Genomic DNA, 22,720 nt, shown 5'->3' on the forward strand with positions numbered 1-22,720 from the left:
TCTTTGTGAGTAGCCAGCACTCCCACGATCCCGTATCTAAGTCTGGCTCCACTTGCTACAGGGGCAAATGGCCCTGTCTACCTCACTAGCATGACCAGGGACACAGAGCAGGTCTCCAGGCATGGTACCTTGTCTGAGGCCCCGCTGTCTAATGCCGCTGCATCCTGGGGCAACCACAGGGGTGTTACTTGCACCCTGCAGGCCTGGATTGGGGTCCAGGGCGTTATTAACGGCTGTGCCCATCTGTTACCCTCATTCTCCAGCCAACCAGGCCCACTGTGGGGAGACCCTGCCCCAAGGCTGTGTCCACCTGTTGGCTGCCAGCATTTATTTATGTAGATAAGCACTGTCCACCACCGACCAGGGGAGGCAGGCACAAATCTCAGGCCACAGATCACGACGCCTGTGTGGTCCCCCTGTAGTTTCGCAGCATGGCTATTCAGGAACCCACCACTCGCTCCCTTAGGCATCTCCAAATGGGGTGGCGAGCTACGAGGTGGCACAGGGTGTGCCCAGTTCCCGGGAGAGGAAAGAGGAGAGAGGTGGAGTCCGGGGGGCCAGTATGGTTCAGCTCACATGGATGTAGATGGTATAGATGGGTGGGCAACCATCAGGAGGGGTGGCATGACTGCAGACATCCACCAGGTGTCCTGGGCACCACCCATGAGCTCCTTCTGTCTTCTGGCGCAGATGACCCCTCACTGCCCACTCAGATGGAGTTTTCTTGACAGTCACCCCACGCCCCGCTCTGGGCCACACTGCTGGGCCTGCAGGCAGAGGCCCGGGTCTTTGAGGGACGTGCTGGGTGACCCTGGGCAATTGGCTGCCCCTGTTTGGGCCTCATTTTTCTCCTCTCTGACATGGAGGAACCCTCCAGGGCCAAGTGCTATGTGGCCTGTTGGTCCCTCAGCAATCCAGGCTCCCTTCATGCCTGCATGTGGCCTGATACCACCTCTCAGATGAGTACAGGCCCTGCCACGGTGGCTGTACAGCTAGGAGACACGGCAGAGACTCAGCTCATGGGGCAGCTGGGGCCTGGGGCTGCTGGGCCCCTGGGCTGGCCTGGGCCAGGTGCCCGTGGGCTGCTGAGCTCAGGGCCTCCAACCACTGCTGCTGCAGCTCGGCGGACGGGGCACTCAGGTACAAAGACCGCTGGGCCTGCTGCAGCTGCCACATGTGTCCAGCATCCAGCCTCTCTGCGGGCTCTGGCACACTCACCCTGCAGCCAGAGAGGGGGATGGCATGCAGCAGCTGGCCATCCTGCAGGAAAGGAGAGGAGCGTCAGCACCCCGGCCTCTGGAGTCCTGGCATCACTAAATACCATCTCCCACAAGTGGGCAGCAGAAGGGTGATTCTGGACAGCCGGGGAAACTGAGGCCCTAGGGTCACATGAGCCACCCACCACGTGGGGTTGGGCCCAGGCTGCGTGGCCCAGGCCTATCTGGGCGCCGCGGGCTTGAGGCTGTGGGCTGCCGGAGCAGGGTGGACCTCCACCCCCAGTGTGGCCCAGCGGACAGAGGACACACCTGGCTGCCTCCTCGAAGGTGCAGCACCAACTCCAGGGAGTCCGACTCAGAGATGGCAGCCCACACCTTGCTCCAGGCTGTGCCGCCATCCGACACCAGCAGGGGGCCACAGAGCAGGCTGGGCGGGGGGTCCACAGTGGCTGGCTTCTGGGGACACAGAGGACAAGTCAGGTGGAGTCTCCCTTGTAAGAGCCACTCCCCAGGAAGCACCAAGGCTGAAGCTCTGGGGGGGAGAGAGGAGGGGGAGACAGACTGGACAAGGCCTGGGCCAGCCTGAGCTTCCCCAGGGTCACTGCAAGGCCACTTGGGATTGGGCTGGACTTTCTAGGCAGTGAGACCACAAGAAGGGTCAGGACAGAAATAAAGATAAGGTAGGAAAAAATGGAACAGCAGGGAACCAGAATGTGGCGGCTGTTGATGATCTCCCTGTACACACACACACCTCTCACACGTAACATCACACACACCACACACATTCACATCCTCCAGGACTAGGAAGAAATAAGTTTCTGTTGTTTAAGCTGTCCATCCTGTGGTATTTGTTATACAGCCTGAGCTGACTAATGCACCATCTAACTCCTGAGTGCAAACGGTTCCCAAGCTCTCGGCCATGACTGGATCCTAAGAGCCCAACACGCACACACGTGATATTTGGCATTCAGCTGCTAGCTGCTCTCAGTGGCCTATGGACCCAACTGAGCCCTACCAGTCCTGGTCCCAGGGAAGGCGACAGCACTAGGAGCACAGTCTGTCAAGGCTTCTGGGGTCTTGTGTCTGGAAGGCTCACCCAGCCCACCCACCTCTGTGCTCTGCTTGGGCTCCAAGGGCTCCTCGAGGCTGGGGCTCGAGGGGGCCACCGGCTGGGTCAGGAAACACTCTCCGCAGACACGGCTCTGCCTGCCGTTCTCAGCCTTGAACTCGGAGCACTTCCCACAGATGACCTGCAAGACAAGGGCACCTGTGACCCCAATGCCCAGGGACAGAAGACTATCCAGAAGGAGGCTGGAAGGAGAGGTGTAACGGCATGTGGAGGGGAAGGGCTTGTCTGTGAGACATGGGAGTCGGGAGCCTTGTCCACAGGGCAGAGACCCCAAGTCTGGCCCCTGCTGGGCCTCCAGAGCCTGCCTTCTTGCTCAGAAGTTCCAGGATCCAGGGGTCTGTGTGCATGGAAAGAAGATTTGGAGGAGGAACTAAGCACATGGAGGTCCCAGCAGCTGGCCTCCTTCCACCTGGACTCACCGCCCCACACAGCTTGCAGTGGCGCTTCCTTTTGGTGATGGAGTTGAAGGTCTCGCCGCAGCTGCTGCAGCCCTGCTTCTCCTTGTCACGTCTGGTCTTAGAGGACCCTCTCCTGGGCTCAAGCTGTGGGAGGCAAACGGCTGCAGTCAGCTTCCCAGCGCATGTGGAGTGGCAGCTGTGCGATACACAGGCAACGCACATGCAGGGCAAGAAAGCCAGACGTGCAGAAGGGAATTAAGCAGGAGCCACACTGGCCATGGCCCCCTGCCCAGCCTCACTCCCCAGAAGCTGCCCTGCTGTCACACGGGGTGAGATCCCAAGGGGAACAGGAACTCTATGCTTGGAATGACTTGTCCCACCACGGAGGTCAGTGACTTTGCGTGTCTGCAAAGATAACCACCGGAACCCACACTGGGGGAAACGGTGGCTGCTCTGCACAGGAGCCCAGACGCCAAGGACTGGGGTGTCTGCACCCAGCATCCAGCCAGGTGGCCCTTGCTTCCATGCTCTGCCCTTTATTGGACCCCAGAGCATGGTCCCTGCTCCATGCCAGGCACTCAGAGGTGTGCAGTTGCCCGCCCAACACGTGTGAGAGCACTCTCCAGGGGTGGGAACAGGGTCAGGGGCTGGACTCCCTTCTCTATCTCCTCCGATGCTGCCTGAATTTCCCACAAAAGAGGGCAGTGATGAGTCCTTTCAGCAAGACAACGGGAAGTCATGAAACATGGTGTGTGTTCAGAGAGGTTAGAAGATCTTTAAGACTAGTCACAAGAACACACTATAAAATGCTTTTACTTCTTTTTTGTTTGTTTGTTTGTTTTCTTTTACGTTTAAACAAGCTGTTTTGTGTAAGATTTCTCAAAAAGTTTTACAAGAACCACATCAAACTCCTTGGAGCAAAGAGGAATTGGAGAGTGGCAGGCAGCGGTGGGAGAGAGGTTTTCATTTTATTCTATCACTTCACTTTTTTTTTTAAAAAGTATTTATTCCTTTTTTAGTTAAACATATTTACAAATTTTAAAAAATCTAATGCAGTCTAAAACTAAGGAACAGGTATATAAATCATACACGGGAGGTAGATGTCAAGGCGACATGTTGGAAGACTGTTTAAAGGTGTCAAGTTATATTGCTAAGGGAAACAAGCAAGTTGCAAAATAATGTACAGTAGCGTATAATGTTTATACCAAAAAGAGTACGTGCATGAAAAAAAGACTGGAAGGAAGCACACCTGATGATCTTATTGGCTGTTTGGGGTAGAGTAACTCTTATCTGACTCTCTTATCTGGATTTTCTCAAGTGTTCACCGAGAACAGCTTGTGAAAGAGGAAGAAAACCAATAGACACGTAGAAAAGCAAACCAGCCACTCACTGACCAGCCCCCCTAAGCCCCCCACCTCCTGCCTCACATTCCCATTGAGGACTGTGTTCCCTCTGCACTGTGGACAGCGGTTTGAGAGCTGAGTGAGGGAACCTATGTGGTCCACTCTGACTGCCTACCCCTGGCCATAGTGACATCAGTCGTGTCCAGGACCCCAGCCCCACCAGATGCAAGGGCTTGGGAGGTGAGCAGGAGGCAGGAGGGAGTGAAGGTGGGAGTGGGCACCAACCATGCAGGGTGAGGCTGGCGTGGGGGCTCAGTAGCGCTGTCTGATTAGGTTTCCCCATATGATTAGGAGTGGTGCAATTTGGGGGACAGCTCCCAGGCCCTTGCCCTGCCCCTCATCAGCCATGAGACCCTGCACGAGTCACTTCTCCTCTCCAAGCTTGGTTTCCTCATCTGTAAAGTGGGGTGAGGAACCGCCCCTGGCCCTGAACCCCATCACAGCACAAGAATCCTGACTGGTTTTGCTGATCGCCCTTATGTTACCATGGCTCTCAGGAAATGCCCCGTCCCAGCCCCTTAGCATTTCCTCTCTGTGTGGGTAGGGGGCGCTGGGGTCCCAGCAGAAAACACAGTCAATTCACCACAAACTTAAGATTTTAAGAAATGTCACAGATATGTATCAAATTCCCCAGGATGTCAGAACTAGAATGGCTACTGGAAGTGCTTGTCTCAACCTCTCCCTTGCACAGATGGGGAAACTGAGGCCCAGAGACACTTTTTCTGTTTAAAAGAGAAACACTTAAAATAAGTTTAACATTAGTGTTTCTGAGCAGAATAAAATGACGTCTGAGATTTGTTTTAAAATATTCCAGAAGAAGGAAGAGTATGTGGGGGTGGGGTGAGGATAGGGGTGGAAAGACAGATAAAACAGGAACAGCACAAAGCTGAAGTTGCTCCAGGCTGGTGTGGGGGTCTCGCTGTCTGTTAGTTCTACTTGTGTGTGTCCAAAGCTTCCCTAATAAAAATTTGAACAAAATAAGCTAAAAATATGTTTAATATAAACTCTGCAAGTTTAAGGAGAAAGAGATGCACTGGTTGGGGGTGAGGGAGACAGAAGGGAGGGGCTTGGGCATTGGAGGCTGTTACGGGCTGAATTGTGTCCCCCAAAAGTCATAGCTTGCAGTTCTAACCCCCAGCACCTCAGACGGTGACTGTATTTGGAGAGAGGGCCTTTAAAGAGGTGATTAAGGTAAAATGAGGTCACTAGGGTGGGGCTTAATCCAATATAACTGGTGTCCTTATAAGAAGAGGAGATTAGGACATGGTCACACACAGAGGCAAGACTATGTGAGGACACAGGGAGAAGATGGCTATCTACATGCCAAGGAGAGAGGTCTGTGAACAAAAAAAGAACAAAGAGTGCCACTCATCATCCAGTTATATAAGGGTTAAGATGCACCCACTGCAGTCACCCACGACAGTGCACCCGGGAGGGAATTCAGGATGAAAAAAACAAGATGAGGCATTCTGTGTGTTGGAGAAACAGGCCCCAAGATAGAGGCACATCTCAGAAAGAATTTCAGTGACCCCAGATTCTTGCATCTTCCCATGCAGAGAAAATCACTTAAAAGTATTAACTTAAGATATCTGTTCTTTGTGATATAGCAGGAATCTTTTACCAAAATGTATGCTTGACTACATGTATTTCCTAGCCAAAAAATTCGTACATATACTGGCTCCTCCCCTCCCTCTTACAAGCAGTTCCTCAGAGCTGTCTCCCAGGCTATAGTCCTCAGTAAGATCCTGAGTAAAACTTAAATCCAACTCTAAGTTGAGTGTTTTTCTTTAAGTTGACAGGCCTCAGGAGAAACCAGCCCTACCAACACCTTGATCCTGGACTTCCAGCCTTCAGAACTGTTAGAGAATAAGTGTCTGTGGCACTTTGTTAAGTAGCCTGAGCACGCTAATTCTGGCCTATGCTTCCAAGCTCTGCTGCCTCTGCTCATAGACCCCACTGCGGGCCCCACCACTGTGAGGCCAGTGCTGGACCCCTGGTACGAGGAGCCCTGGGACCAGCTGGTGCCTCTGAGGGTGATAGGGACGCTTGCTCTGCCCAAGACCCCATCACCTTCCTCCTCCATCTCATGACCCCTGACCCCATGGACACTGGGTGTAAGAAAACCTTGGGCCCCCTCTCAGTTTATTCCATGCAGCTCAGGACCACAGAGCCCTGTGGGTGGAAAATGGGTGGCACAGACCCGACAAGCAATACTGACGCTCCCCACAGCCACATGCCTTACTGGAGGCCACCCCTGTCACCCGGCCTTGGCTGCCAGCCACACTCTAGCCCTGAGGCACATCTGTCTGCCCCACTCAGGGCTCCTTCTCTTGAGACCATCTCTCAGGACTGCTGGGGTTCAGACATGAGAAGAGAGAGGAGGGGCCATCCCTGGGTCTGCTGTGGCCCAGGAGCCTCAGCCCTCTACCAACCTTCATGGTGACCCTGCCATGCCTGTTTTCCAGGTGAGGACACCAAGGGCACTGGAGGTGGGAGTGGTCAGTGGCAGGTGGCTGGATCTGCGTCTTGCCTTCAAGCACTTACATGTGCTGCAGAACCTGGGCTCTCCAGACCCTGCGAACAGCGCTGCACAACTGCTGAGAACACAGGGAGGCCATGGGGGCTACTGGGGCATCCCTGAGGGGCAGGGCTGCCCACAAGATGGAGGAGAGGCTGTAGCGGGTCAGGGGTATGTGGCCAAGAGCTCAGGTGCTGAAGGTCAGCAGGGACCCCGTCCTGGCCAGAGGGACCAGAGGACAGTTCCTAGAGCCGGGCATCTTGGGGCTGGGGCTTGGAAGAGCGACCCATCCTGGCTTCCTTTTTTTAGGCTGCAGTTCGGTGATCAGACAGGGTCTGAGTACCAGCTTTCTTGGCTGGGTACCAGCTTCCTCGGTGCTGAAGACCGTAAGCCACCATGGCCCATGCTTGATGCGGCTCCCCCAGGCAGTTCCCGACACCGAGGGCTGGTGACCAGGTGGCTGAGGTGAGCCCACCTGCATCGTTGAGGACAGGTCTTCCTGGCCAACCATACTTCCTTTTTGGATGAGGCTATAGAATAAGTCAACCAAAGGGAGGGGCTCAGATTTTCTTTTTGGATGTGGAGACATTGGAAAGGCCTGGGCCAAGTCTAACCAGGGAGGTGTGGCACCGTGGCTTCCCTAGTAACAGCCAAGCGACTTCACCCAAAGCGCTCCAAATGCGCAAGCGTGGGCGTGGGAGGTCTGTGCCGAGGGCCTGTTTTACTCAACGTCTTCTCTTCAGCAGATTCACTTACAAAGCAGGGAAGCAGGAGGAAAATTCAGGGAAGAATTGGGTCCCAAACAGTGGCCCTGCCAACCAGCCTCAGAAGATGGAGCCACAGTTATCATCAGTCCTAAAGGGTGTGGACATAGGCCTGGGTCTTAGGCCTGGCCCTGTGGTGGGTGCAGCCCAGGCCCTCTGCCCTTCACAGGCAGCCCTGTCCTGGGCTTGGGGTGGAAGGGCGGCACTAAGTTTGTGCATGCTGAATGACGGGTGGCAGGGATGGGGCCTTTCACGACATCGTGGAAGGGTCCATATGTTGCCATGGTGGCTCTGGAGCCCAGGGAGGCCTTGACAGTTCTGTGCTTCCGTGAAGAGAGACGCAACTTTTGCAGAATGGGGAAGTCTTTGTATTCTGCAAGACTCCCTTGCAAAACTTCCTGGTTTGGGTTTAGCTTTTCTTAGGAAAGAGGGCCTAGTGGGAACTGTGTGTCTGAGGACAACACCAGGAAATCAAATGAGCACACCAAGAGTGAGTTTACATTTCCTCTCCAAAAGCTTACATCTGGCATGTTGTAGCAAAGATCACTCTTTCTAGTGCCAGAATTAAAACCCACTTTGGGGTACTTTCCACAAATATCCACTGAGCACATCTCGGACTCGCCCTGTATGGCAGGAGCTTCACGGAGCTGCCCTCCTGGGTCCACCAAAACCTGTGCTCATCAGAAACACAAATGAGAAAAACCATGGCCGGGCCATGTGTGCTGGGGCCGGAGCTGCAAGTCTGTTGCTGACGAGCGTTTGTCTGTTGTAGGGCCTGGGCCTGGCTTGGGGTGGATAAAGGGACTGGGACAAGGAGACCTGAACTTGAATTGTGATCCCAAGCATTTGGCAAGTCAATGGTGCTGCAGAGCCCTTGGAAGGCTGAGCCCCTGTGTAGAAGAAGGTGGGGTGGCCCGCATATCCACTGGCTGGGCGTCGCCATCGATGCGCAGCAAGTCTGCAGCCTGGCCTGGGCAGACCCCTGGACCGCGCTGAGGCCCTGAGCCTCAGGGGCTCTCAGCTACCTTTTCACCTGTCAAAGGAGTTGGGCAACTAATCGGAGGGGCACCCGAGTGGCCAACAGACACCTGACACAGCTCCTCTCTCTCTTCTCCCCACCCAAGGGAAGGTGAGGGCAGAGGGGGAGGAGTTGCCCAAGGTCTCATGTCAGGACCCACTCCACGTGTTAAAACATTAAACATGGGACCTTCAGGTCCCTTCCAGCTAGAACATTCTCCGATGGGCACTGCCCGTCGTGTGTGCCAGCCCCACCTCCTGCTCCTCTGTCTCTGCCTGGGCACTGGATCTTCCTCAGCCCTGTCTCCCTGACCACACAGCCCACAGCCACTTCTACTTTACCCCGCATCCACGGACTAAGGCCTGCCCGTGGACTCACCCTACAAAGAGTGGGGGTTGCTCACGGCCCTTGATGCCTTCCGGCATGCCCCAGGCCAAGGGTCGGATAGCAGAGGGCCCTGCAGGGGGTCCAGCTCAGCTCCCCTGCAGAGACAGGGAGAAGCAGTGCTTCATGCAAAGGGCCATCATGGAGGTTGTCAGAGACCCTGGCCAAGGGACCCTGGAGCTGATTGGAAAGCTGAAGAGGCCCCATGTGTCATTCTTCTCTGGGCAGTTAGTTACACAGATGAAGCTTGAGTGTGCAAGCTGCTTTTCATGATGTTCCTAGACGTTCCAGAAAGGAGCCCAATAGCACACTGCCAGCCTCACACGCACAGTTTGGTGATTCAGAAAGCTGATGGTGGGTTGCTTCATGTGAGAAACACTTGTCAGTGACTCTGGGGTCAGCTGCGAGGGCTTCACAGATGAGGCCTTGGGGCACAGCAGGCATAATTGAGGCATTCTGCACAGAGGGGATAGCAGGTGCAAAGGCCCTGGGACATGGCCAGGTGAGGTAGGCCAGGGCATGGTAGGGGAGGGTGGGCTGAAAGGAAGGCAGGGCCAGACAGAGCCACAATGCAGGAAGCCCCTCAGGGAGTTTGAGGGGCTGTGACAAGACCATCTCTCCCCTGCTGGTAATGCTGCTTTCAGATTTCCTGACTGAGTTCAAACAAATTAGCACAGGCTCCCTCTGGCTCTCGCAGTGCCACCCTGTGGCAGCAGTAGCACTCAAATAAGGGGGTTCCCTCCTCTCACTTGGTCCCTGAAGCCCATCATGCCCTAGAAATGCTCCATCCCTCCATGGGAGCCCAAAAACTCCTCAAGGTTTTCCCAGTGCCTGGCAGTCAGAGACACATCGGGTCAGGGGTCGTGTGGTGACCTGGCAAAGCTTCTGCTCTTGTAACAGAGCAGGGGACTGGAGCATCTGGGCACACCTGTTCTGGGGCCTCAGCTGGGGCCCAATGCTACCCAGCAGCATGGATTGTGTGGGAGGAGGGGACTAGTTTTCTTACTAAAAATCTAAGCCAGGACAGGGACATTTACTCCCCGTGAGGAGCTAGACATCCGTCCCTCCCTCTGCTGCTGTCCCAGGAAAGTCAAGTCCCACCACAAGGCCTTTGAGGCAAAGGCCAGGTCTCCTCACCTATCAAGCCCGTTTCCTGTTCCTAAAATGGGTTGACCCTAACAGGTGCCAACCCAGAATGGCTGTGATGACCAGCAGGGTGGCCCTCGTAGCCAGAAAAGAAGGAGCTCTGCAAGTTGGTGCGAAATTCAGGCAGACTTTGCTGTCCAACTGGGGAGCACCTGCCACCAAGGGAGTGCTGGCCCAGATGAGGGATGTGAGAAAGAGAAGTCAGGGGGAGGGAAGGAGAGGCAGGCCCAGTGGAGAGAATGTGGGGGCTGGACCAACCTACCCATGGAAGAAGTTCCGCTTTAGGAGCAAAGCCCCTGTTAGGGGTCAGGCTGGGGCTCAGGCCTCCACTCATTCCTTCTGAGCCCGGAAAACTGAGGGATAGGGCAAAGCGAAGATGCCCAGGAGAATCCCCTCTCAGGATGCAGGGTACAGCACCTCCTTGGTAGTCTAGGCTTATAACTGTCATCAGACTTCACGACTATTAGGCCCAGTGGTTAATAATGATGCTTCCCTGTACTGGATACTCACTGCATGCGAGGCGCACATATTTACCCTGTTACTAATCTCCCAAACTGACAGAGCAGGAGGGACTCTGGCATAGTCCCGGGGCCTGGCCCTGTCGGGGTGGGGACATGCACACAGGCTATCTGACCCTGGACCACGCCTTCTCCGCCCACATTGACTGAGCCTCCTGAGGGCCAGGTACCGCCTTGATCCACATTTCATCCAGGCATACTTTACCTGTGGTAAAGAGCACAAGTCTTCAGAAGAACTCAGCTGTGTAACCTTCACCCACCCAAGGAAATGGACATTTGGGTCCCAGCGGGCTTGCCCCAGCCCTCCACCAACAGGCCCCAGAGGCCATCACTGTGAGGACCCAGGTCACATGGAAGGGGGAGGCTAAACCCTCACCCTCAGGTCACCCTGGTCTGACCCCAACTTCCACCTCCCGCCCCTGTCAAAGCTGGGGGGGGGTCACTCACCCCTGCAGCACCCCCTCCACCAGTGGCTACCGCTGCAGGCACCTCTGGGTTGGCGCTCACCATCTGGAGGGGACAAGACAGCTGGCATGAGCAGAGGTCTGTGGCCACAGGCTGACATCCAAGGCAGTGCTGGAATGCCACCATTCCTTCTGTCTGGTCACAGGGTCAGGAGGAAGACTGTCGGGGCCTGGTGTTTGCTATGACTTTGGGAATCTGTCCTCCCTGGCCTGAAGGCATCTCAGAAGAGTTATCATTTCCCAGCTGGGGTGGAGGGCGGTGGGCAGGTATGAACCTCCTTGAGGCCCACCAGGCCTAACCAGCTGCATCACACCATGTGAGGTGGCCCTGGCCTCTAGCTGTCCTCAGGCATCTGTGGAGAGCTCGGTGCCCTGCCTTCCACGGTCAGGCTCTGTCTCTGCACCAACTTTAACGGCAGGTATGGGGTGGGGTGGGGGGTTCTGTTTCCAGGTCACCTCTTTTCAAGGTAGGGGACAGTACTTTCCCTGCCCGGGGACAGCACAAAGTTTTCTTCTAAAATAGTCCAGAAAGCAGACAAAATGGAGATTTGATGGAAATATTAAATGGATAATGAGGTGGCCTGTGGCCCACAGACCAGTGAGACCACAGGGAGGGCCACCCCGGCCTGGTGTCTGGGACTCAGGGCTGCTCAACCAGGCTGGGCTGGGTATCTCTTAGCTTCAGGGATGTCCCTGAGGCATGGAGTGAGGGACCCTCACTGTGAAGTCATGTTTGGTTGTACCTAGACAGAGGGGATGGCCAAGGCCTAGGGTGGACCCATCTGGCCCTGGGGGGGGATCCTGCTTCCTGGCTCCCCCCAGGCCTGGGGACAGCTTCGCATGGGGAGCAAGCTACCCCTGCTGACAAGATCACAGCCCCTAGGTGCATGTGATAGGACAATGCCTCATGTAGCAGCTGTATCCAGGCCTGTCCTTCCCTCCCTCCTGTCCAAGCACTGACCATCCCAGCTATAAGGTACAGGCGTCCCCACATGGATGCCCAATAAAGGTGGGCATGAGGAGAGCATGGGGACCAGCTTCCCCCCCAAGCACCAGTCCTTGTGCAAAGGGCCTGGGTTGCCCCAGGGACACTGGCACTCACAGGCGGGTCTGGAGTGAGAGAGGAATCCTCATCCTGGCCGAAGGAGCCACTGAAGGCCTTGAAAGTCTGGCTGTTCTGCTTGTGCTTCTCAATGGTGGCCTCAATGACCTGAAACAAAACCACAGAGAACAAGGGCCCTCAGAGAGCATTCCAGGAGGGTGAGGACAAGGGTCCCGTGGTCATTGCGTTCTCCCCTGACCAACAGCCTCACATGTCCTCTGAGATGAGGAAACAAGGCTCAGGGATGTGATCAGTGACTGACCGGGTCCCCACTCCAATCTCCATGGCTCCCAGTGCCACCCCACATGCAGTTCTTCAAGCCAAGGGCAGATGCTCTTGGAACAGTTTATATGGATTCGAGGCCACGTTTCCATTCCTGCAACAGCATTCCCATCTAATATCTGTTTGAATTTCTTTTTTCTCTTCTCACTCAGATTTCTGTCTTATGAATTTTGGGAGCCACGAATGGTGGCTAACCATCACTAATGGTTAGCGTTTGGCCTGGTGGTGGTCTGCCAACCCCAGTCACTGCCTTGGCCTCCGCTCTGACGTGGCCCTCCTGACCTGTGTCCCTACCATGGCTGGTTCTGAGCTGAGCCTGCTCTGGCTGCCCCAGGACACTGCCTGGCCTGTCTTTGGAAGCACAGGCTCCGTTCTGGAAGTCAAGCTGCTCGTCCTGCAAGACCCACCTCTCCTGCCAGCCACGGAGAGAAAGGACAACACGGACCTACCTTGGAGCTGCCAGACAGTGGAGATCCTCCCCAGGGTGAGGGCACCTCCCTGCATGTCCACCTCCAGGCCTTTATGTTTATTTGTTTACTGGGGAGCCCCAAATAAGAGAATGGATTCAAAGGTTTGTGGAGTCTGAAGGTGCTTATAAACTTGGTCACCCCATCACTTCAAGGTGGATAGATGGGTGGGTACTACCTGGGGGGGACACGGGGCCATCCCATCCCTTGCTCCAACATGAAATGGCCATACCACTCAAGAATTTGGTCATTGGGTTACTTTAAAACTTTAGGAGCTTCACCTGAATCCATTCTTTCTTTTCCTCTTCTGTCCTATAAAAGCCAAAAGAGTATTTTATTCATTTAGTCTTGGATACTGACTCTAAACCACCTGATTCCTCTCAGCCCTGAAGTACATGCCTGTGCTGCTCACTGCCTGGAAGTGCAACTCACGGCTTGGGAGAGTGGCCCCAAAGGCTCTGGAACACTGTGGCCAGTATCACCAGGTGCAGTCAGGCGAGGTCAATTGTGGCCAGGTGGAGTTAAGTGTGGCCTTGTGGGTGCAGGTAGGGTCAGGTGTGGCCAGATGAAGTCAGATGTGGCTAGATGTGGTAAGCTTGGTATGCAGAGCCCTCTGCAGTGGATGTAAACCAACACTTCGGTGGGCCACAATGGGTCATTGCAAAGATCTCACGTCATTGGCGGAAGTGAGAGATGGGCTCTCCCAAGCCCCGCCACAAGTCATGCACCATCTTACAGGGTAGTGTGACAACAGCCACCAAAATGTAAAGTGGACATGCTACCCTTTGGCCAGCAATTTTACTTCAGGAATCTACCAGATGGACGTAACGACACATATGTACAAAACTTGGTTCATGGACACTGCTTGCAGCACCATTTGCGACAGCAAGACCCCAGAGGACCTAGGTGCCCGTCAATGGGAACCAGCCAACGATCATACTGGAAAATTATGCTGCTTTAGAAAATGGTGCTCATATATGGGATGATTTCTGATAAATTAAATGAAAAAAGCAAGATGCAGAACAGACTAGATAGAAAATGGTCATCTGTGCTTTAAAAAATAGATACAGGGCTTCCCTGGTGGCACAGTGGTTAATAATCCACCTGCCAATGCAGGAGACAAGGGTTCGAGCCCTGGTCTGGGAAGATCCCACATGCCGTGGAGCAGCTAAGCCCACGCGCCACAACTACTGAGCCTGCATTCTAGAGCCCGCGTGCCACAACTACTGAAGCCCATGCGCCCTAGAGCCCGTGCTCTGCAACAAGAGAAGCCACCGCAATGAGAAGCCTGCGCACCACAACGAAGAGTAGCCCTTGCTCGCTGCAACTAGAGAAAGCCTGCGCACAGCAACAAAGACCCAACACAGCCAAAAATAAATAAATAAATTTATTTTTAAAAATAAATAAATAAAATTAAAAATAGATACATATGTATGGGGACAGAAATTCCGGAAGGATACTTCAGAGATGGTTAAGAATGTCTGCTGGGGGTGGGGAACAGGGGGTGGGCAGAGGCTTAATTTTCATTGACTTCCCCTTAGTACTGTTACATTTTAAACCACAGATAAGCGAGTAAAATGAACACAAACACATCGAAAGTTTATGCAGTTTAGAAAAGGAAGCCATCTGCTAAAATTTCAGGTCAAACATATTCACACAGCGGCAGACACCAAGGCAGCTGAAACCTACCGAGTTTGTAGCTCCAGGGACCTTTTCTTTCCAGTTATGATGAATGTGTAGGCTGCATTTGACTTGACGACATCCTGCACCTGAAGGCATACAACAAAGGACAAAACAAAAACAGTAGGTCACTTTTAGCAGGTCCTGAACTGTGGACTCACACTCTCAGACTTGGAGGTCTTTCCCTGAGAAGGGGGGGCAGAGGTGACCCAGTGAGTCTGCAGGGGAGTGCTCAGCTTAGGGTCATGGTTGCTGCGGGCCACTCCGTGAGTCAGTCCATGGTGGAGGGTGGACCACCGACCTGCTCAGGCAGGGCTGGGACCACTCATTCACTGTTCTTGGAACTGTGCCGGCCAAATCTGCCTGCTCTCAGGGCTTCCCAGGAAGTCAGCCCCAGTGCCTTTCCCCACAAAGGTACCCACAGGCACTCCCGACACAGGGATGGGAATCTTAGGAGAAGAGCCAGGAGGATCGCCACTACTCTGCCGGGGTTTCTGAGGCCCCATGGGCAGGTACCTTCTATCTGCAGGTGTCTGCAACAGGGAGCCTTCCCTCATCCCCTCAACACTCTACTCCCACAGCCCTTGGGAGTAGATGTGGCCCACAGGCTGGCCACTGTCAGAAGGGATTTTTTTTGCATCACTAATGCAACCCTTCACTTTTTAGAATAAAGAAATACTTTGATTTAGCCAGTATTTTTGGAGTGCCCGTTAATTCAAAGCACTCTCCCACAGAAGAGGGGGACTGACTCCAGCTCCAGCAGCCCCACAGCACGAGACATCAATGGACGCAAGGAATAGGGACAGCAGGGACAACAGGTCATCTGGACCTTGGGTACAAGTGCCTGCAGAACCTCATCTGGGCTCCAAATTGGTGCAGGAGTGGAGAGAGCATGGACCAAGGACCAGGGAACAGGCAGGATGGGCACCCCATCTGCATTCACCCCAAGTTTCCCTTAGAGTCTGTAAGTGGGGCCCTTAGGGCTAACTTCACAGGGGACAGGAGATGGCCCAGGTCCTGGCATTGCCCTTCATCCTGCCAACATGAAGCCGGCAGCGCACTGGCCGGTACCCAAGTGGAGGGACAGGGGATCCTGCCCATTCAGCCCAGGATGCTAGGCCAAGGCGCCCTCAGAGATGTTCCCCCATGCCTGGGTCAGGATAGAAGTAAGGCTCAGAGAAGTAGTCAGGCAACCAGTTGCACAGCAGTGAGTACTTTGGTGGCTAAAGCGCTGTGTCCCTACACCTGCTCTGTGCTTTCTCAGGGGAACAGATCGGTGGGAGGGGCTCACCCACCTGGAGGTCGGAAATGTCCATCTTCTCCCGGACACTGAACTTCTGGCCCATGAGCCGCAGTTTGGGCACGCAGTAAAGGATCATGCTGTTGAACTGCGATAGTGACGGGCACGTATGGGGTGAGGGGCGGTTGACTCCACAGAGGAGCACCCCAAGGAGGAGGTGGGGCGTGGCTCTGGCAAGAGTGGGCAGGGCTAGGCGGGGCTGGGCTGAATGTGGGAGTGGTGAGGGCATGCTGGGGGTTGGACTGGGGGAGTGGCTTAGTGGTGGGGCGGGGCTCTGCAACTGGTTGGGCCTGGGTTGGGTGAGGGTGTGGCTGAGTGGCTGGGTAGGCCCAGGCTCTGCCGCTGGGCTGGGTGTGGCGTGGCAGGGGCGTGGTTCTGCAGCTGGGCTGGGCAGGACTGGGCAGGGCTGGGTGTGACCGGTTGGGGGCTCACCAGGAAGAGGTGGCGGTCCTGGGTCGTGCCATTCTTGGCTGATAGCTTCTGGATGTGGCCCTCCTTGATCAGCTCGTTCGCAGGGTTGACGATGTCCTCCTCCCCACCTAGTCTCTCGTATACCTCCAAGAGCTTGTGCATTTTCTCCTGAGAGAGACACGGGGCTCAGGCAGCTGCACAACCACAGGGATTGGAGGCCTGCCAGGGCTGGGGACCCAGAGGTGTGTGGAACCCTGCCCTGCAAGTGTGGTCCAGAACCAAGGAGGGACCACGATCCTGCTGACAACGGTGGGAGGGAAAACACGGGCCTTGTAGAACAGAGGTTCAACTTGCAGAGAGTAATAAATAATAACAACAGTTAGCACCACTGCTATGTGCCACACCCTGTTCTAAACACAATGTGGGTATTAATTAATTTAATTCTAGCACCGGCCTTAAGAGGCAGATGCCATTACTATCCTCAATCTATAGACAGAGAAACTGAGGCACAGAAAAATCAAGTGAGTTGCTGGAGATGTTTCAGCTAGAGAACTGGGACTGGCTCTCTTAGCCTCCACAGTGAAGGGCATTGGGTCAGAGGAGATACGTTGGCCAGCTGCAGCTTTTGCCCTGGACAGTCATCCCTTCTTGTGGTAGCCTTACCTGGTTTCCTGCTCCACCCTCAGATGGCCCAGGGCCATGATGAGACCAGACCTCTGCCTACCCGCAGGTCATCGCCCTCTGTTCTCGAGACTGGTTGTGTGGTCATATGGCCAACCCCCACCCTTGTGGTGTGAGGGGAGAGGGTAGGCAGCTCATTGCTCCAGCTCTGGGCCAAGAGGCCATAGGCCCTGACCAGGGGCTTGAGCCAAGAGTGAAGGAGTGAACTCAGCAAAAGGCAGAGCTGAGCCCACAGGAACCTTAACCCAGCAACAAGGAGCATGGATCCACCATGCTACAGCACCACTGCCCTTGGACCTGACCAATCTTAGCCTGCACTCCCTGGAAGCAGGCTGGTTTGGTAGCTCTTCTGCCTCTGGTATGGAAACAGGTGGTAGATGTGGGCATGGGAGCAGGAGGGGGAGCCAGCATGGAGAGTGAGGAAGAGCAGGCTAGGCAGGGCCAAAGGGCCTTGTGTGTACTGGGGGCTGGGCGTGCAGTGGACATGTAGGAGAGCTAATGTGTGTACCTGTGAGGCAGTGGCAGGCCAGGAGGCTTCTGGACAGGGAGTGACAAAATAAGCAACCCATAGAAAGCTCTTAGTAGAGAAGTACGGACCGGAGACCAGGGAGATTGGAGGTGGGGAGGTTGGGGGGTTGGTCCAGGTTGAGGGGATTAGGGATGGACAGGTGGAAGCATGAAGAGGGTCCCATGAGCCCACATTGATAAGCCTTCCCCCACACCTGACCAGAGCCCCCTGCCGGTCACAGAGGCCTCACCAGACTTGGAGCGAGAACTGCCACACAGTGGACATGCTATTGTGGGACAGGAGTCCACCCCAAGCCCCTCAGAGATGTAGGCCCGTGGGGGCTCCTCCATGGGCTCTGTGTGAGCTCATGACCACAGAGTTCCATGAAGCAGCTCTTTCTCCTCCATTAGATTTAGTCTTGGGGAGGAAGAAAAGGGGAGATTAGATAAAAAGTATCTAGAGTGAAATGTCACCTGTTTAGGTTGCCATGGGTGCCCCACTGTGGGCCTGACCTCAGGCGCATCTGGTCTGGGGGCTCCAGACCCAATCCCGGGGACAGGCAGGTAATGAGGACACAGGACGTGGACCACACATAGCAAGAGCTGCCCCAAAACAGGCGGCCCGTCTCTCATTTCTCCTTTTTGAGAGATGTGGGGTCAAAGAAATATTTCACTTTCTTTTTCCTCTCAAACAACAGCAGTGCCCATGTGAAAGTGAATAGGTCTCAGGACTGAGGCAACCAGGGCTGGGTAGGGACTGTGGCGGCCTGGAGAGCCGGCCCACTTAGGGGGCACCTCGCCTCGTCCCAGGTTTTAGTGTGGGCCTGGGGTTTTCAGAGTTTTCCAGTAAAGCCAGGAATTTGGATTCTCCTGCGAAATGACCTGATCTCTAATTCTGGGCAAGGATTTAGAAATTCTTACACCATGTCCAGGCAGTGTGCAGGCCAAACAAGGGCCTCTGAAGACAGGGCCCACTGGGTCAAAAGGCATTGGTATGGGCTAGGAGGCCGCCCCATCGGCAGAGCCTATTACTTGGGGGCGTTAGATCAACAAGAGGACACCATCTCCTCCACCTTCAGGCTGTATTTGGAGGTGGGGCCTTTGGTAGGTGATTAAGTTTAGATGAGGTCATGGTCATGGGGTGGGGGAGGGGTGGGGCATGATGAGATTAGAGCCCTATTAAGAGAGATACCAGAGAGCTTGCTCTCTTTTTTTGCCATGTGAGGGCACAGCGAGAAGGTGGCTGTCTACAAGCCAGGAACCAAATCCGCCAGCACCTTGGTCTTGAACTTCCAGCCTCCGGAACGGTGAGAGTGAATGTCTGCTGTTTAAGCTGTCCAGTCTACAATACTTTGTTAGAGCAGCCCCAGCTGACAGAGCTTCAGTGAGTGAATGAACGAACAAATGAATGATGCTAACGCCAAGAGCTAACACTAAGTTATGCCAGGTCCTGTTCTGAGCACTTCACGTAGAGTGATTTAATCCCCACAACAGCCCAATGAGACAGATTCTGTCAGTGACCTCATTTTACAGATGGGGAAACTGAGGCATGGAGCGCTATATAACTTACCAGCAATCACCAAGCTAGTAAGGGACAGGCCTGTCTGGCTCTCAGTGGAGTCTCTGTCTTCCTGGGGGACAGGTGGGTGAGTATGCATGCTGACAGTACCTGGCCCACCCTGTGCCCTCCCTGCCCCAAACTACTGGTCCCTTGGGCATCTTCCAGGGTCGCCCACACTCACCATTTTCCGAATGGCAGCGTTGGAGTGGTTGGCAGCTGTGGAGATGAGCTCCAAGGACCCTGCAGGAAGAAGACAGAGTCAAGCTGCAGGGCGCCTGGTGGCTCCTCGCCCCACGAGGCTTAGTGTCAGGTTCTGCCCTGCTCCTGCCCTTTCCCACGGTTGTACCAGGCTGCTCATGAGACCTGGCCCTGGGTGTGGAGGTGTGACCCTGCAGATGCATCCCATTTGCTGGGGGTCCGCTGGGGCTGGCATGCCACTCCCCTGTGCAGACCTTGCCCCATGCTGCCTGCCAGCTGCTCCCCATGCACCAGGAGCAGCCTTGCCAGCCCCATAAGGTCCTCCGTGAGGGCTAAGCTCTGCCAACACTTAGCAGCCCCCTCCACAGAACCATCATCCACCCCTCGCACTGCAATGGGGGCAGGGGCGGTTTTCCCTTACACTCAGACTCTCAGTCACCTCCTTGTTTAGGGGTCACTTGGAGCTCTCTCCGTCTCTCTGTCTCTGTCTCTCTCTATCTCTTTGTCTCTCTCTTTCTGTCCCTGACTCTCTGTCTCTCTCAATGTGGGTTTTCAGCAGGGGCCCCAGCTCCCACTGCCCAGGAGCCCCTCAGCCTGTGGCCGGCTTGGCTCACTCTCTGCATCCTTCCAGTCTGGGGCATCCTCTGGGAGCCTCTTCAGATAGTCCTTGAGCAGCAGCTCATAGCGGGGGACCCTCTGCACGGGCTCCAGCATATGGTGCTGCAGCGTCAGGTTTCCGCACATCTCCTGCTTCTGTGGGGGAGATAGAGGCAGTGTGGGGCACCCATGGACACACATGTTGATCCCCCAGGAGGCTGCCTGGAGTACTGTACCCAACTGACTGCAGACCACATCTTACAGCAGAGGAAACTGAAGTTTGGAGAGGTTGAAGGATGGAGTAAGGAGCTGGACCCCAGGCAGGCCTGCTCTAGACCCAGCGCTGGCCTTTCTATACACATCCTCATTGGAGGCTGTTCTGTGGGAACAGCTGGGAGGGGTGAGCGTGCAAGGAGTGCAGGCAAAAGGGGAGAAGGAAACACTCTGATAGTATCAGAGCTATCCTCTCTGGGGAGGGACAGGGATGCTGAGAGATGCAGGGGGATCTAGGACCCTACGCTGAGAAATCATGGGTGACCTGATTACAGTGGGATCTGGGGAAAACACAGAAAGTTATCAAGGGGCCACCCCAAATCCGAGCCTGGCCTCCAAACCCTCAGCACAGAGGGACTCTGTGCCCATTAACCCTTCAGGGTACAGTGAGGAATGTAGGTGCACGTATGCATGTGTGAACACATGTATGTACACATGTGCACATGTGCCTATGTATTACGTGTGCACATGTATGCATGTATGTGCATGTGGCACATACTTGAAATATTTTTTAAAGAATTACTTTATTTAAAATTGGTGAATGTGGCTAATTAAAACCCCAAAATTTTGTATGGAAAACAAAATCATACATAAAGTTAAAAAATAAAACATCAATGGAGAAAAATAATTTGCAACACATTTGACAGTTAACAGCTGACATTCTTAACATATAAAAACCTCATGAATCAGTAAGAAAAAGACCAACATGGCAGTAGACAACAGCAACTAGAGGTGTGAACAGGCTGTTTGCAGAAAAAGAGAAAGAAAAGATCAATGCAACATTTTCCTAAGTGCTTCCACTAGCCATTGAGAGATACTGTGGAGGGAGACCAGCATGTTTGGATCCAGGTCCTATTGAATAATAGTTTCTGATGACATAGATCACACAAACTTTTTTTTTTTTTTTTTTGCGGTACGTGAGCCTCTCACTGTTGTGGTCTCTCCTGTTGCGGAGCACAGGCTCCGGACGCGCAGGCTCAGCGGCCATGGCTCACGGGCCTAGCCGCTCCGCGGCATGTGGGATCTTCCCTGACCGGGGCACGAACCCGTGTCCCCTGAATCGGCAGGCGGACTCTCAACCACTGCGCCACCAGGGAAGCCCCGCACAAACGTTTTGAGCCACGATTTCCTCACCCATGAAATGAGAATGATGATTTGTCCCTGGAAGTTATTTTAAGGATCAAAGCATCAATAGAGCATCTGGACACATTCCACAATTTTACTGATTTTCTCCATGTTGAAACACAAAGCCAGCACTGTGCCCGTGAAGCAGAGGTGGGACCGCCCTACCTGGATGCCTTGGACAATGTCCTTAAATACCGGTGAGCGCTGGGTCCAGGTGCTCACCAGCTCCACGGCCCGGTCAAAGTTCTTGACATATTCACCATACATCTTGAGGAATGGGGCCAGCTTCTGCAGGATGTCTCCAAGCCGGGGGTTTGTGTCCCTTTGTGGGGGAGTGAGTGAGATCGTCAGGCAAACAGCCCCACTGAAGTGCCAGGGTGAGACAGGGACTTCACCAGGGAGCTATGGGACAATGGCCTGACTCCCAGCTCTGTGTGATGGTGGGCAAACTGGTCACCTTCCCTAAGCCTTATTTTCCTTCCCTGTATCACATGGGATGGAAAATAGTGTGTTACCTAGAGGATCATGTAAAGTACTTCAACCATGCAGTCATAGAACGATTGCTCAAAACCAGGAGTTGTTAGTAATAATGGAATCTCTTTAATGATGAGCCACAGTTATCAAAAAGAATCAAGGAAACCCCATTATACTTCTTCTATATGAGCGAAGATTAGGAACAATGAAATGGGGCAATCTAACTCTGGCAATGTCATGGGAAAGCAGCACTGTGTAATAATGAATGGTTCGGACAGGGATTTGGAAATAAATTTCAAGGAGCAGAAAATATATTAATAACCTTTGACCTTAGAACTGTGGGGGATTTATCCTAAAGAAATAATCAAAAAGAAGAAAAAAAGGCATATGCATAAAGTCATCCTCTGCAGCATTACTAGGAACATGCACTCAAAGGCCCACCACCTGTGAAGACGGATGGGCAAGCTGCTGGACTCTCGCACCCTTATTATACAAGGGGTGTCTGTGTGCTGACAGTCACTCCAGGGCCTTGAGGAGAAAACTTATATCTAGCAGGTGTGCACTGCATCAGCCAGAAAGCCAATCTAGCCCTGAGCTTTAACCTCATGGGCTTGGACACAGTATAACCTGCTCTGCAGGTGGAGCATGTCTTTCTAAATATTTACGAATTGCCCTGGACCCCTGCTGAGCCTTGCAGGTGCAGGGACAACCCCCAATCAAGCCCCCTGGCCTCTGTGTTCTCCCTGGCCTGGCTGCAGCTTGGAAATGGCCTCTTCTCTTACCACAGAACCACACACTGGCTCAAGCCAGGCCAGTGAAGAGGGGAGACAGCAGAGACCCCAAAGCAAAGCTGCAGCAGCACCCGGAACAGAGGGGGAAGCACATAATATGGAGAATGGCAAGCTGGGGGCCATGCCTGTAATGTTTTATTATCATTTCTTACAGTTGGGCAGTCCCTCTGCTACAAATGAACAGAAGCGGCAGAGGGACAGAGGGACAGCCCTCTGGAGACACTGCTGAGGAAGAAAAACATCTCATTTTTTAAAGCAGAGGTGCAATATACACTAGGAGGGAAAATAAACCAATAAGCACTGTCTATTCAC

General features: G+C 54.0%; 1 protein-coding gene across 2 annotated transcripts in view; it reads right to left on the bottom strand.

Annotated features, from left to right (window-relative positions):
* Window positions 1-315: 315 nt before the first annotated feature.
* FGD3 (FYVE, RhoGEF and PH domain containing 3) overlaps window positions 316-22,720 on the bottom strand; it is a 64,573-nt gene continuing 42,168 nt past the window's right edge. For both annotated transcript variants that reach the window (XM_069540794.1, XM_069540793.1), the window contains 13 exons: window positions 21,309-21,465; window positions 19,763-19,901; window positions 19,132-19,190; window positions 16,223-16,369; window positions 15,786-15,878; window positions 14,500-14,579; window positions 13,092-13,122; window positions 12,062-12,169; window positions 10,943-11,005; window positions 2,766-2,888; window positions 2,327-2,467; window positions 1,527-1,673; window positions 316-1,260 (listed from right to left, as the gene is read on the bottom strand). In XM_069540794.1, the coding sequence (XP_069396895.1) occupies window positions 1,018-1,260; window positions 1,527-1,673; window positions 2,327-2,467; window positions 2,766-2,888; window positions 10,943-11,005; window positions 12,062-12,169; window positions 13,092-13,122; window positions 14,500-14,579; window positions 15,786-15,878; window positions 16,223-16,369; window positions 19,132-19,190; window positions 19,763-19,901; window positions 21,309-21,465 (1,531 nt within the window). In that variant the 3' untranslated portion in view covers window positions 316-1,017. The remainder of the gene's footprint in view (window positions 1,261-1,526; window positions 1,674-2,326; window positions 2,468-2,765; window positions 2,889-10,942; window positions 11,006-12,061; window positions 12,170-13,091; window positions 13,123-14,499; window positions 14,580-15,785; window positions 15,879-16,222; window positions 16,370-19,131; window positions 19,191-19,762; window positions 19,902-21,308; window positions 21,466-22,720) is intronic.

This window comes from Delphinus delphis, chromosome 6, assembly GCF_949987515.2.
Source record: "Delphinus delphis chromosome 6, mDelDel1.2, whole genome shotgun sequence".
Lineage (NCBI taxonomy): Eukaryota > Metazoa > Chordata > Mammalia > Artiodactyla > Delphinidae > Delphinus > Delphinus delphis.